Source organism: Protopterus annectens, chromosome 17.part0 (genome assembly GCF_019279795.1).
Source record: "Protopterus annectens isolate FY-2018-M chromosome 17.part0, PAN1.0, whole genome shotgun sequence".
Classification (NCBI taxonomy): Eukaryota; Metazoa; Chordata; order Ceratodontiformes; family Protopteridae; genus Protopterus; species Protopterus annectens.
In genome coordinates, this window is record NC_056751.1 from 676,625,935 (window position 1) to 676,640,385 (window position 14,451).

Below are 14,451 nucleotides of genomic sequence, written 5' to 3' on the forward strand. Positions count from 1 at the left end.
TATTGTTAACTTCATTATGAAAGTGCTAGACCAACAGTCCGCTCAAAGGAATTTGTCTGTCATGCATAATGATCATTTGTAAATAAATGTTTGATATTCCCTGTTATTAGTGTGTATTTATATTTGTTTTCTGTGGCAGAGCAACAATCGCCATGGATCATTTTCAGACTCGGCCCAGAGGGGTGTCTGATTAAGTGACTTGCTCAAAGTCACACACTTAGGCAATGGAGGCTAATGGAATCAAACCTTTGCACCCCTGGACTACAGAAAATAGCCCCTTACCAGCTCCTTAACCCTCCAAGCCAAATGCTATTATAACACACTGAAAATGATAACATAAAAACATATACGGATACTAAGTACATAAGTGCATAATTGTTGCTGCAGCTAAAATAATTACCGTACCATATTTTAAAGTGTGATGATTTGTTCACAAATGGCATGCTGAAGTGAATTGTTGGCATTCATGACATTTTGTGAAATAAAATGTCATCTTGCCTTGTACATACGCCATGAGCTGTCACATCCTGTCTGAACAGATGATTGATCTTAGCACTGTTTTCATCAAATATACAGTCATGCTCCTGGATAACATAGTCAAAACACTAAGCAGATAATAAGTGGCCACCAGCCTTAGGCATCTTCTAGAATATTTAAGTGATATGTCTTGTGACAACTTAATAAAAGGCTGAGATGAAGTAATCTAATAACTCATGGTCCTGCTGTGAATTGCTTTGTTGTTTTTAACTGTGTCTTAAATCAAGCATGATGTCTCTAAACGTTTATTGGATTAGAATAAAATATTTCCCATGAATCAGTGCAGCTGCTCGATATAAAGAATGATTACTTGTTTGGTAATGCCTCCAATTAGACTTAATGTGGAAGCAATTACAGAGATGCTTAACCTATATTGATCTCTGTGGTCACTCGGTAAATTAAGTTCTAAGTTTGGTAGTGGTAGGTGGGCTGGCATGAATCAGTAAGGAGAAAAATTATGTTTATTGAAGCTGAATGGGGCATATCTCAACCTGATTAAGTTCCCTACTCTCCACATATTTTAAAACAGCTTAAAGTTAAAAAAAGAACATGCTCAGAATATAAGCATTAATGTGGCTCATGTAAAAAATAAAATAGTTCTTCATGAAGCAAATAATATAAAATGAAATGTACAGTTTTTAAATTAAATTAGTTTTGTATACAATGATTAAAATAGTATTTATACTGATGAAGCTGGCTGCTTAAAACTGGGCCAATTGGTCATACATGTATCTTCTGTTATAGCAGAACTGAAACAGGGGAATGTGTCCTTGGCTTGCAAAAAAATTGTTATGTGCAGTTCCCTTAGAAAAGATTAGAGAAGGGGGCTTCATTCCATGTATGTTGTAAGAAAGGACTCTATTAAATCCATCCTGAGAACACATTTAACAGAGTGGAAGGCGAATGGGTTGAAATAAATGAAGAGAATTCTTCATTATGTATAAAATGTACAATTAAGCAGAGTGAGATGGACATAAACATCTCTGCAAAGATATACTAGAAGAGGTATTTTCTTTTTGGTTAAAAAAGCGTATTTTGTAACAAAGAATCATAGACCAAGGCATTTCCTATTATACAGCAACACACACAATCATCATTGGAAGTACTGAGAAGAAGTCTATTACCATGGTACCCTTGTTGGACAATGTTAAAATACAACAGTATAACAAAGGAAGGATGAGTTTGAATCTGAGTCTTCTGATCTCCCATCTTGACAATGCAGTACAATATATCAAAAAATAAAGTAAAACGCAGGAATGATATATATATATATATATATATATATATATATATGCAATGTTGCTTCAGAACAGAAAATATTGCCTTAACCTTTTTGGTCATTCAGAAATGTCTTGCATTCCTCACAACTGTCTCTAAATCACACAAAAGAAAGAAAATAACCCTTTTACTAAACTAGGTAAAATACCTTGGGCAATGGCATATAGAACCACCTCAGCTCCTCAACATTGTTATACCCATTATTATTATTAATAATATTATTATTATTAATAATAATATTATTATTATTATTATTATTAATATTATTATTATTTGCCTGACAAAGTTTTCATGTCATCTATAACATAGAACTACAGCAGTTTAAAACTTGACAGAACTGTAGATTGCTAATGCTGCCCATTTCTGCTCATGCAGGCATATAAAATAATAAGTTAAGTTCAAAAGGGATCCGCTTCATCAATCCAGCACAGTTTAAAACAGTAAATTGAAAAGGAGTGGTCTTCTATTGTGCTGCTATATATTTGTGATAGCAGTCTAAGGGACTGCAGTGTCTGGTGTTAATTTAAAGTCAATAGACACATTTTCATGTATACTCTTCCATCTGGCCCTCTATTATATTTTTGTAAGCAGATTAAAAAAGTATTGTGTCTTCTGCACCAGTTTTTAAAAATGGGTATTATTTTTGCATATGATCACAATCACTTACTGAGAGATGTAGTGTCAAGCTGCGTTCTAGCTCTCAACAACAGATACAATAACGACAAGTAGGAACTTTACACAAAACAAACAAGTAATTTCTTACATTCTAAATGATTAGTAAATATCTGGTATGCAGTATAGTCAACTAACAACCTGGTTACTTTGATTTCAGTGGAGAGTTTACAGTTTTAGGATTATTATGTGTCACATACTTTGATTTCTTTTACTCAGAACTGCAAAAGTATCCTTCACTTCTAGTCTCAATATTGTATTCTGTTATCAAGTTTCACTGTGCAATATTTTGTGGTGAGATAATGTCAAACATTATCTAGGCCATGTACACTGGTATTCAATGGAAACCATTGGCCTACTAGTTCTTTATAGACAGCTGTGTGTTTTCTCAATAGAGATTTGACTTGTAAACTAATGCATCTCTTCACATATTCTGTATCCTCCATAAATAAATGAAACATAATTGTCTGCCATTCAGTACATAGATATACCTTTTAGGACAAAAGACATAAAGCAACATGTAAACATATAAAGAAAACAACATATTTCACTCACGTGGTCCCAGCAGATACCCTGCACTATTTAACGTCCAGCCTCGCTTATCTTTGGGCTGAAAAGATACAAGCATTACAAATGAAATGTTTGGTGTCATTTTTCAGAGGCAAGAGTGATACAGAGATGAGTGCAGACTTCAGTCCCGCACCAGCAAAAGTCAACAACGTTAAAGTAAGACCACCAAACCCCATACAATAGAAAGCTGTGACATCTATACTCCTTTAACTAATTATGTGAACTTTGAAGACGATGCACATCGGAATAATATGGCTTAAGCAAAAACAAGCTTTTTCAGGATATTGAAGTCATGCCATGATTTAGATTTGTAGGCTCAATAAACTCATGCCACATGATTTTGTTGCATTAAAAGGCCACATGTGATGACATGCCACAAAGCAAATTGTTATTATTAAACAATGCATCAAATGCAATGCTTCCTTATTCAAAACCAGAAATATAACCAATGTTCTCAGCAGCCATATAAACTAAACATTTTCAAATGCTCTGTAACTATTTTGCACCTTATATGTTTTTTTTTCTTAATTTTGCAGGGTTCCAGAAAATGTCCTTATTTCACAGAATTGCATAAAATATTATCTGAAAAGCACATAGTTCTTTGAGAGGAAGTAGATACCCTGCAGGTTTATTTTTTTCCTATTATATCCTGTAATCTGTCTTTATAAGAACTTTTCTATAATAATTTAATTGATAACTTGACAGACACAGTTTTATAAAATATTCTTATGTTTTTTCTTATTTACTATTAGCCTATATTTATATTCAGAATGAATGAATATGGTTTTACATAAATTGTAATAAATAATTAACTTACCTCAAAATTAATTATATAATGTCAAATAAATAAATGAATGAATTAATAAATATAAATAATATAATATTGTAGGTGGTAATAAACATATATCATAATATGATATATTACTATATTATTATATATTTGAAGAAAATGGACAGGATTTATTTTATTAATACTCTCAAAGCCTTTATCTGGAATCCAATCAAGTACCTTCAACTAGATGACGCCATTCAGTACTTCAACTCCACCTTCTTAGATGTCCTAAACTCCCAGCCCTCTACTCCAGAACCCTCAGAATCAAATCTAACTATGCCTACTGGATGAGCAAAGACACTAGAGCTCTGCTGAAATCCAGAGATAAAGCATAGGCCCTTTGGCACAAAACTGGATCACTTACAGACAAGCAGGCATTTCTAGAACTCTATAACAAAGTAAAAAATGTGTCAAAACAGATAAAATCAACCACTATAAGTTTTTGTATTGGTGGGAAGCCTTCTAGCTTATCAATGGGAATGGTAAGCATTAGGTAGCCTATCTACCACAAGAGTGGTTTCTGACCCAAAAATTGTAGTTTATTGGCCGTTTTGGCAGTTTTTCCATCTCTTTCAACTTTCTGGTTTAAAAGCCCACATTTGTGCTTGTTTCCCAGCTTTCCTGTAACTAGTCTAGTCCAGATACAGATTTGCTGTATCCAGGACTGTTTGTAAGCTTCTGAGCCCCCCAAGCCTTTCTGTGTTGGAGGGAAGCATTCTAGCTTATCAGTGAGAGTGGTAAGCACTTGGTAGCCTATCTACCACAAGATCCAGGTAGAGATTCTTAGTTTTAGCACTTGAATTTGCTTATTCGTGCTAAGCACTTGTTCAAAATGTGTTGTTAGCACTAAATAAACTACAAATTACTGCAGCACTCAACCTTACTCTTTACTTAGAGGAAAACAGTTTTTGTACTTACTTTCTTCACTTGCTTAGAGAAAAACAGCTCTTATACTCACTTTCCTCACTTGTCTAGAGGAAAGTAGTTTTTTATTCAGGCATGTCCAAGGGTCAGCTCCTAGTGTTCTCTCCAGTCTATCTGATGAATCTGGACATTTTGGGGCAATGTAGCAATTGCCTCATGTACACAGGCAACCCTCTCCTCCTACCACCCAACACCACAACCTGTGAGAGATGTACTTATCTAGCCAAACTGGAGGTAAAGCTCTCTCCAACAAAGACTGAACTTGACAGTCAAGAGGAGAAGGTAAACACTTGCACCAAACCACACTCATCACATAGTCCCACTAAACCTGCACCACCAAATTCCACACATAGAAACACAAAAACACTTGTGGAGGCTCTCAATAATAATTTGCTCAAGCAACAGAGACCTCCAAAGCAGAAATGCAAGCAACCTCCACCCCCCCCCCAACACAACACAAATGACACATAGCCCACAGAGTCAGTGTGCCAATAAACCACAGCCCATAAGGCAAAACAACGTACCCAACACACTAGTCATAGGTGACTCTATAGTCAGGCACACTGATGTCCCACTCACCAGGCTAAACAAGGAGAAGGTTACTGTCAGTTGCCTGTTGGGTGCCAGGATCTGCTACATAACCCATGCACTCAGGTCACTCCACAACAAGTACAAATATGACTCTGTCATTATCCATGTTGGTGTGAACGACCTGAGACATACCTCCCTGGACTACATGAAAAGAGACATGGAAGAGCTCTCCAGTCTTGTAGCCCAGGCAGGTATGACCCTAGACCTGAGTAGCATCCTGCCATCGCCCAGAATGATACCACAGTACAAGGACAAAATGATTGACTTCAACAATTGGCTAAGCTTCTGGTGTCATTCTAAGGGGATCCAATATCTGTCTGCCTGGGACGACATGGTCGACAGACCATGATGCTTTGCCAGAGAAGGCCTGCACCTGTCACCCTTGGGATTCTGGATACTGGCTAAGGGGCTTGCCGATCCTATAGTGTCTTTTTTAGACAATGTTAAAATGACAAATTCACCACCGTAACAGAAACAGGCAAGCAAAAACTGAGGGTAATACTACTCAATGCTAGAAGTCTAAATCTCAAAATGCACTCACTCGAGGCACTTCTTAAAATGGAGAACATTGATATCTGTGCAATGACTGACACCTGGTTCAAGGCTCTAGAGAGCACCCCTGAATTACCAGGCTATAACTTATACCACACTTTTCGGCCATCTAACCTGGACCAGAACACCAAAGGTGGAGAAGTGTCCATATTCTTTAAGGATATCCACACCTCCAGGCTAGTTGTGCAGCATAATGCATCCGAGGTTATCCAAGTGCAACTAACTCTGGGCAAAACTGCAATCCAAATTGTAGCTTGCTACCGATCCCCCACCATTCCCCAGGATTCCCATTCCTCTTTTCTTGATATACTGGAAAATATTAGAGTTCAACCAAACACCCTAATAATGGGTGATTTCAACTACCTCAACATTTACTGGGAAAACTACTCATGTACCAACTCCTTTGCTCAATGATTTCTAGAATTCATAAATTCCAATGCCCTGGATCAACTTATCCACACTCCCACCAGGGGCAACAATATCCTAGACCTGATCATTACCAACATGAGTGACCAGTGTTCCATGCCTGAAGTCAACTCCTCGTTGGTCAGATCCAACCATAAGTTAATCACCCTTGATATCCACATCCTGCCCCCACCCACCATTGAGGAAATCACAGTAAAACATTTCTCCAAAGCCAACTTCATGCTTCTTAAGACAGAAGTGTCGAACTTCATGACACCCATGCAGATGAACAATACAGTTACGACTGCTGAATCCTGCACAGATGCACTCTATAAGCACTTACATGAGTGTATGGATCGTGCTATCCCAAACATAACCAAGACGCTATCCTCCAAAAAAAGGAAGTCAATCTGGTCATCCACTGCCATAAACAAACTCTACAACAGAAGGAAGAAACTGTTGCAAAAGATAATAAAATCCCATGAGTGGAGGAACTCCCTAGTCATCCTCAGTAAGAAGCTGAGATCCCTTATAAGATCCACCAAAGCTAGCTATGAAAACAAAATTGCCACTGATTCTAAGGGCAACCACAAAGCATTCTATAGGTATATCAAGAATCTCAATGGCAACACCCAGATCTGCTCTGAGTTACAGCACAATGGCACGAAAACTACAGAACCAACTGATATTGCCAACATCCTGGCAGATAGGTTTAGTCCTAACTTCACCCCCCCTCTTACCCCCTAAAGGGCTCATATCTATACAGGAAGAATGCAGAGTCCCTGTAATCACATCTATGCAGTAAAAGCTGCACTCTCTAAAACCAAAAACACAGCATCCATGGGACCGGACAACATCCCAGGCTGGGTTTTACATGAACTTCTGAACGAACTGGCAACCCACCTAAGCACCACATTCAATCATAGTTTCATGTCAGGCTTTCTACTCACTGAATGGTGCACAGCAACAGTTATCCCACTCCACAAAGGGGGAGCCACCACTGATCCTGTGAACTATCACCCTATTAGCCTGACAAGCCTTCATGGAACTCATAAACAAAGATGTTAGTAACCTCCAAACTCTGGATCCCACCCAGTTCAGGTTTGTGAAAGGCAGATCATGCCTTCTGAACCTGATCGACTTCTTTGAGGCAGCCACCAAAGCTGTAGATGAGGGTAAGGTGGTTCACACAACCTATTTTGACCTCGCCAAGGCTTTTGACACCATCCCCCATTTTGGAATTATAGCTAAACTCACTAAACTAGGTATAAATCCCTATGTCACAAGACGGGTTGCCAACTGGGTCACTGACAGAACCCACATTGTAAAAGTTGCCGACTCCAAATCTGACTTCAAACCAGTGACAAGTGGAGTACCACAGGGTTCAGTTCTGGGACCTCTTCTGTTTGTTATCTACTTCTCTGAAGTACAGGCTAACACAGAAGGCCTCTGGCTAATGAAGTTCACAGATGACTGCAAACTAGGAGCCATAGTTGTATCCCCAAATGTTGGGGACATCCTATAGAAGGGCCTCACTGAGACAGAAGCCTGGTGTCAGAGGCATGGCCTCAAGCTCAATGTCAGAAAGTGCATTGTCATCCCATTTGATAATCACATCGCCACAGTCGTCAGGAAATCCTTCTATGTGTACACCGCATCACATCACGGTTCTCATCCAGAAAAAAAAGAGGTCATTGTTCCCCTCTACTTGGCACTCATTAGACCGATTATAGAGTACAACGCCCCCCACAAGACATCTGCAGCAGCTGGAAAGGCCACAGAAGTACCTCACAAACAGGATTACCGGCCTCAAACAAACACCAACCGTCTGAAAAACTCCAGCTTTACTCTGTAGCATATCGCCTACTCTGAGGAAATCTCTGCCTAACATATAAAGCTATGTTAACCCCAGAGCTGTTGGACATGCTGCACCTAAAGAAATCCCAATCCTTCTGAGCTACATGCTCTAGGGACCTAAACCTTGTCACCACAATAAACAGGACCTGCTGGAGGGATAGATTCCTGTCCCAGAGACTTCCTATACTCTGGAACAAGCTACTCATCTATGTCAAGCAAAGTTCCTCATTAGCACTCTTCAAGAAAAATCTTGATGAGTGGATGGGAAATAAGAAATACACCCTGGGGATCACTTCTGTGGCTCTGCTTGACAGGGGCACAGGACATTAACTTTCTTGGGTGGCATAAGCCAGGGAACCTTGTTGGCTAGGCTTACTTAGGCCCTTGGGCCGATAGCGTAATACCTACCTATGAACCTATAAACATATATGCAAACCAGATGTCAAAACAATCACCAAAACTTTTGGTCAGCAATTAACAACATTCTCTATCCTGGAAAATCAGGCACTCCCCTCCCTACCATAACAGATACCTCACTGAAAGTTTTTGACTCAGTTTAACAAATTCTTTACTGAATCCATTCTTGCACTTGCCAACTCTTCAAACCTGCCTATCATCCAACCTATCACCAGATTTCCATGATAAAAGCAATGGCTTTACCTTCCATCCTGTCTCTATGGATAATATTAAAAAAACTCCTTAAAATCTCATAATAAAGAAAGTACATACAAACTAGGGGGAGTATACAGAAATAAACAATTCCTCACAAATAACACCAGGGCAAAAATAGCACAAACTCATCTCCTATCCACTCTCCTATTTGCCTTCCCTATCATAGGTTCATAGGTTCATAGGTTCATACTAGGCTATCTGCCCTAGGGCATTTACAAGCCTAGCCAGAGTGTTGTTTGGCTTTCGCCACCCATTTTAAAATGAATTTTGCTATGCCCTTTTTCGAGGTTAGTATACAGTGCATCTGTCTAACAGTGACACAGAAGTGACACCCGGAGTAAATCTACGATCTCCCATCCACTCATCAAGATTCCTCTTGAAGAGAGTCAATGAGGGACTCTGACTAACCTGGACTGGGATTTTATTCCAGAGTGAAGGGAGCCTCTGGGTTATGAATCTGTCCCTCCAGCATGTCCTATTTATTTCAGTGCTGAGGTTCAAGTCTCTCGAGTGCGTAGCTCGATGGGATTTGGATTTTCTGAGGTGCAGCATGTCCATTAATTCCGGGTTGGACATGGCTTTATACGTCAGACACAGATCAACGCTGAGCAGGCGGTATGCCACTGAGTAGAGCTGGAGTTTCTTTAACCGGGCAGCATATGGCATCTGTTTGAGCCCTTTGATCCTCTTGGTGAGGTACTTTTGGGGTCTTTCCAGTTGCTGCAGGTGTCTGGTAAGGTACATCCCAAAAGGGGCATTGTACTCAATTATGGGCCTGATGAGGGATGAGTAAAGAGGCACGATGACCTCCCCTGATCTAGATGTGAATCCCTTCATGATTAGGTGGGCTATATAAAATGATTTTCTAACCACTTTGGCCACGTGGTTGTCGAATGAGAGATTGCTATCAACTTGGGTCCCCAGGTCCCTAATTACTTCTTCCATACTTAATGGATTACCATCTATGTGGTAATTTGTGGGCACTTTGTTTTTGCCGAAGGGGATGACTATACACTTTTTGGCATTTAGCTTGAGGCCATGGCTCTGGCACCAGTTGTCTGTTTCTATGAGGCCCTTTTGTAGGATGCTTGTGTTGGCTGGAGAGTCAATAATGGCGCCCAGTTTGCAGTCATCTCCGAACTTGGTCAGCCACAGTCCTTCCGTGTTGACCTGTACCTCCGAGAAATATAAACCGAACAAGAGAGGTCCCAGGACTGAGCCTTGTGGGATGCCACTTGTAACTGGTTTGGAGTCTGACATGGCTCCAGCAATTCTAACCATGTGGGTTCTGTCCTTGAGCCTGTTTGCAACCCATCTAGTGACATAGGGGTTTATATTTAAGCTGGTGAGCTTATCTATAATGCCTGAGTGGGGTATTGTATCGAAGGCTTTTGCGGGGTCCAGGTAGGCTGTGTGGACCACCTTCCCCTCGTCAATGGCCTTGGTGACTGTTTCAAAGAAATCAACCAGGTTTAAGAGGCAGGATTTGCCCTTAACAAAGCAGAACTGGATAGGATCCAGTGTCTGTAGGTCCCCAATACCTTTATTTATGAGGTCCATGATGATCCTTTCCATAGCTTTGCAGACCAAGCTAGTCAGGCTTATGGGGCGATAGTTTCCATGATCCGTTGAGGCACCACCTTTGTGGAGAGGGACCACTGTTGCTGTACGCCACTCTTTGGGTACATATCCTGTAGTAAGGCTGAAATTGAACAGTAGTTTTATGTTTGGGTTTAGTTCTTCTTGGAGTTCATGTAGGATGCAGCCCGGGACACTGTCTGGTCCCATTGATGCTGTGTTTTTTGCTTTGGAGAGGGTGGCTGTTACCTGAGCATCTGAGATGTCAGGGGGGCAGCACTCTGCTGGGATAGATATTTGCTGTTTTGGTGGGGAAGGGGGGGAACTGTTAGAAAGAGGCACAGTATACTAACCTTGAAAAAGGGCATAGCAAAATTAATTTAAAATGGGTGATGAAAGCCAAACACACTCTGGCTAGGCTTATAAATGCCCTAGGGCAGATAGCCTACTATGAACCTATGAACCTATGAACAGTATCAAAATGCAAAAGAACTAGAAACATATCATGTGTGTCAGCTATTTTTGTTTGCACTGGTGAAAATGTATGCATCATTCAATGGCAGGGGACATGCACATAGCAAAGGGCATAAAACAGAGACACACGGAATAAAACAGAACTCATCTGATTAGTAGCATGGGGGTATCCATAAAGTATTTCATAAGATATGTCACACAGTGTGCCGCAGGGCATTCATAATTTTGTCACCTGTGGTATTCCGAGGGCTATCCCTAGGGTGTTCTAGTGGTGTTTCCCTCAAGGTATTCTTTGGAGGGGGGGTTCCACTGTAAGGCATCACATTATAAACTTTCTGAAAATCTGTAACTCAGAATCAGTCTCTTCAGCCAGTTAATATTACAAATGGGTATCATTCTGTATGATGTCTTGTGCTGGGCGTGGGTTCTGACTGGGATGGAAAAAGATGCAGAGCCACAGGACTAACCATATCATGGTCTGACAGAGCTCCTCCAACAGAAGCCTCCATTATGCCTTGCTATGCAGCATCTATAGAATGAAATGCCACATCTGACTCCAGTCTAACCCATTTTATGTCTAAGCAGTGTTGGTGTCATGTGTCAGCATCTTTGTAAGCAAAAGGGATGGCCTGGACACTTCTGTCCCAAGGAAAAGTACAAGAATGGCTGCTGTTTTGGTCACCTGCTTAGATGCACTTCTCCCCTCCACCTCTTGCCTGCTTTGATCTCCAGTTTCTCTTTATTAGTATGATGCATTTTGTCCTCTTCTAGCACCATAGAAGAACACTATAGTGGCAACCAGTTGCAATTACTAGACACAGATGATCCACCCTTCCTTGGCGGGAGCATCTTTTCACACCATCATGAGAGCATGCTCTCCCATGCTATGCAGGAAATATGCATTTTTTTCAGCAGCAGTCCTTTCTGCATTTAACGCTGCCACCTGACATAGGTCAGCTGGGAAAGTATGAGATACACAGGACACACCTCTTTCTGTAATATTTAGCTGGTTAGGCAGGTAGGTAACTGGAATACACCACCTGGGCTTAACTTGTTTTGACAGCAGGGCAAAGGACAATAGATATAATGTGGTGCTGCCATCTTAACATGTCTCTATTATAGTGATAACCCTTAGGTAATATTCCCAGTATTTTAATTACAGAATTACAAAGCTAATGAGATGGTGACAGCTCAAGTAATATAGCATTCTATGAAGTTAGTGGGCATCCAGTCTCGGAAAGCATTGAAGAGTCTAGCCTGATTTCATAGTTGCCCTGGATCTCTTTCTAGATAAGTCACTTGCTCAGAATTACATAGTATGAAATGGAGGTGGTGGGAAGCAAACTCTGGACTATAGAAAGCAGCTTGTTAATACCACACAGCTTTAACCCTCAGAGGGAACTGCCAGCATAATGTGCCTGTGAAGTGTGCTCAGATGCCTTCCTCCCCTTGGGAGTGACAAACAGACCACACCCCTCCATTCCTCTCCCATCCCATAAGCTGCCTGGCTCCTACCAGTGTTGGGGTTAATAACTGGGCCAGAGTTTTTGGGGTCACAGTTACACCCCTCTTTGCCATGGAGCCAGACACATTGTTCTCATTTTACTTTGTTTATTTATATTTTAATTCTGCAATTCTAGCATCACATCATGTCTATAGGTGGCATATGTCAACATCATGTGCATCACTGTTCATTAATTTATAACTCTTTCACAGACTACATTGCTATATATGCATATGCTTTGCCCAATATCCAGTCACTGCACTTTTCCATGATTCATATCCTTGTACTTCTAACTCTGCACTTTACCCACAGATTGGTTACAGTTAGTTGTCTTTGAAATCCTGATTCCTTACTATGTCATATTTGATGCCTTTGTAAATGCAACATTTGACTTCTCACTGCATAAGTTTTACAGTTCATGTTTCTGAATGATATTCAAGATTTATAAAATCTAATTTTTGGATAGTTAATAAAACTATTAAGATGCCAATATTATTAAATGTGTGGGTCTGTACTACATACTATTTATTTTATTTTATTTTTAATTTCTTGTGGGGTAAATTATATATACTTTGAAATACGGTTATCACACTTTATGTGACAAAAACATATTAAAGCTATAATTCTGCAGTTTAAGTGCTTTATTTTATTTATTAAACATGACTAAGTGCAATATAAAAGTAGTATAAATCTGAGAAGTGAATCATTGCAATATAACTTCAAGAAACAGCTTCAAAAGCAAATTATGCTTAGAAAATTTTAAAAGTATTCATATTTTTAATTTTAAAAACACATAGTGACTCATAGATTTGCAAAAAATACTAATTTGTTAAACATGCAATTTGCCCTGGATCTGCTTGGCTTAAATTAGTTACTGGGACTTATCACTTTGTTAAAAAAATAATATAATTCAATGACAGTTTATTGAAAGCAGGATGTTTGCCATAGTAATGTGTAACAAAATACCAGACAGATTTTAGTCTGTGAGTGAGCACTACATATACAGTTGAATGAAAAATATGAGAAAAGAAGTAATAGAAAAAATGGGTTGGCTAAGAAAAGAGGAAGTTCTAGGATCCTAAGGTTAAAACTTTAATTTATCCTTTTTAATAACTTTAATAAACGGCAAAGGAACAAACAGTGTAAGAAACACTAGTAACCACAAAAGCACTGTATAGAGAAAAGCGGTGCACCGGACAGCTCAGGAACAAAATCAAGTTTATTGCCATAAAACGTCACGAGTATAACAAACACGTTTTTCGTAAAAAATTCAGACTTCATCAGACAACTAAACACAATTCTAGCACGTAATTTATATAAAATACAATAGGACAATTAATTCAAACCATCCAATCGGGAAAGTTGCTCATAAATATTAAAAACATACAACTTGTTGACATTAAAACCCCATTTCCCAGAAGGAAAACAATGATTAAATGGTAATAATGTTTCATAATACATCATAAAGAAATGTCCATAATTCTGAATCAACTAATGTGAATAATTGGATAATTTCCATATGGTCTCTTAAAAACTAAGAGACAAATGTAAACAAAATAATTATGGCAACCTTTTCCATATAATTAAACAACAGCACCCTCTAGAGGTCTTCATAAAACAACACAATGAATAACAAAATCCATGCTCCAGATCAAACTGTCACTCTGAATACAAGAACTAAAAAGGGAACAACATGATGCAAACTCTATATCTTGAATAGTAGCCTAATAAATATGTGTATGTAAAATAGTGAAAATTGATAAATAAATAAATAAATAAATTACGTGCTAGAATTGTGTTTAGTTGTCTGATGAAGTCTGAATTTTTGACGAAAAACAAATGTTTAAGACAGGATAAAGGTCTGAAATAAGAAACTTTGCATATTAAGTAGATTTAAGACATGTAATGCAAAACAATGTTTCTGGGGAAGGGAGTACATAAATAAATATACAGCAGGAGGAGGAAGCTACTACATGATAGAGCAAAATCCCAAAAAGGGAAGGCA

The 14,451-nt window shown here is 39.1% G+C and overlaps 1 protein-coding gene across 3 annotated transcripts in view; it reads right to left on the reverse strand.

Moving 5' to 3' along the window:
• The window catches only part of LOC122791248 (galanin peptides-like), a 156,603-nt gene that overhangs the window by 73,904 nt on the left and 68,248 nt on the right, over positions 1-14,451 (reverse strand). For all 3 annotated transcript variants that reach the window (XM_044058919.1, XM_044058921.1, XM_044058920.1), the window contains one exon: positions 3,043-3,097. In XM_044058919.1, coding sequence (XP_043914854.1) covers positions 3,043-3,097 — 55 coding nt within the window. The remainder of the gene's footprint in view (positions 1-3,042; positions 3,098-14,451) is intronic.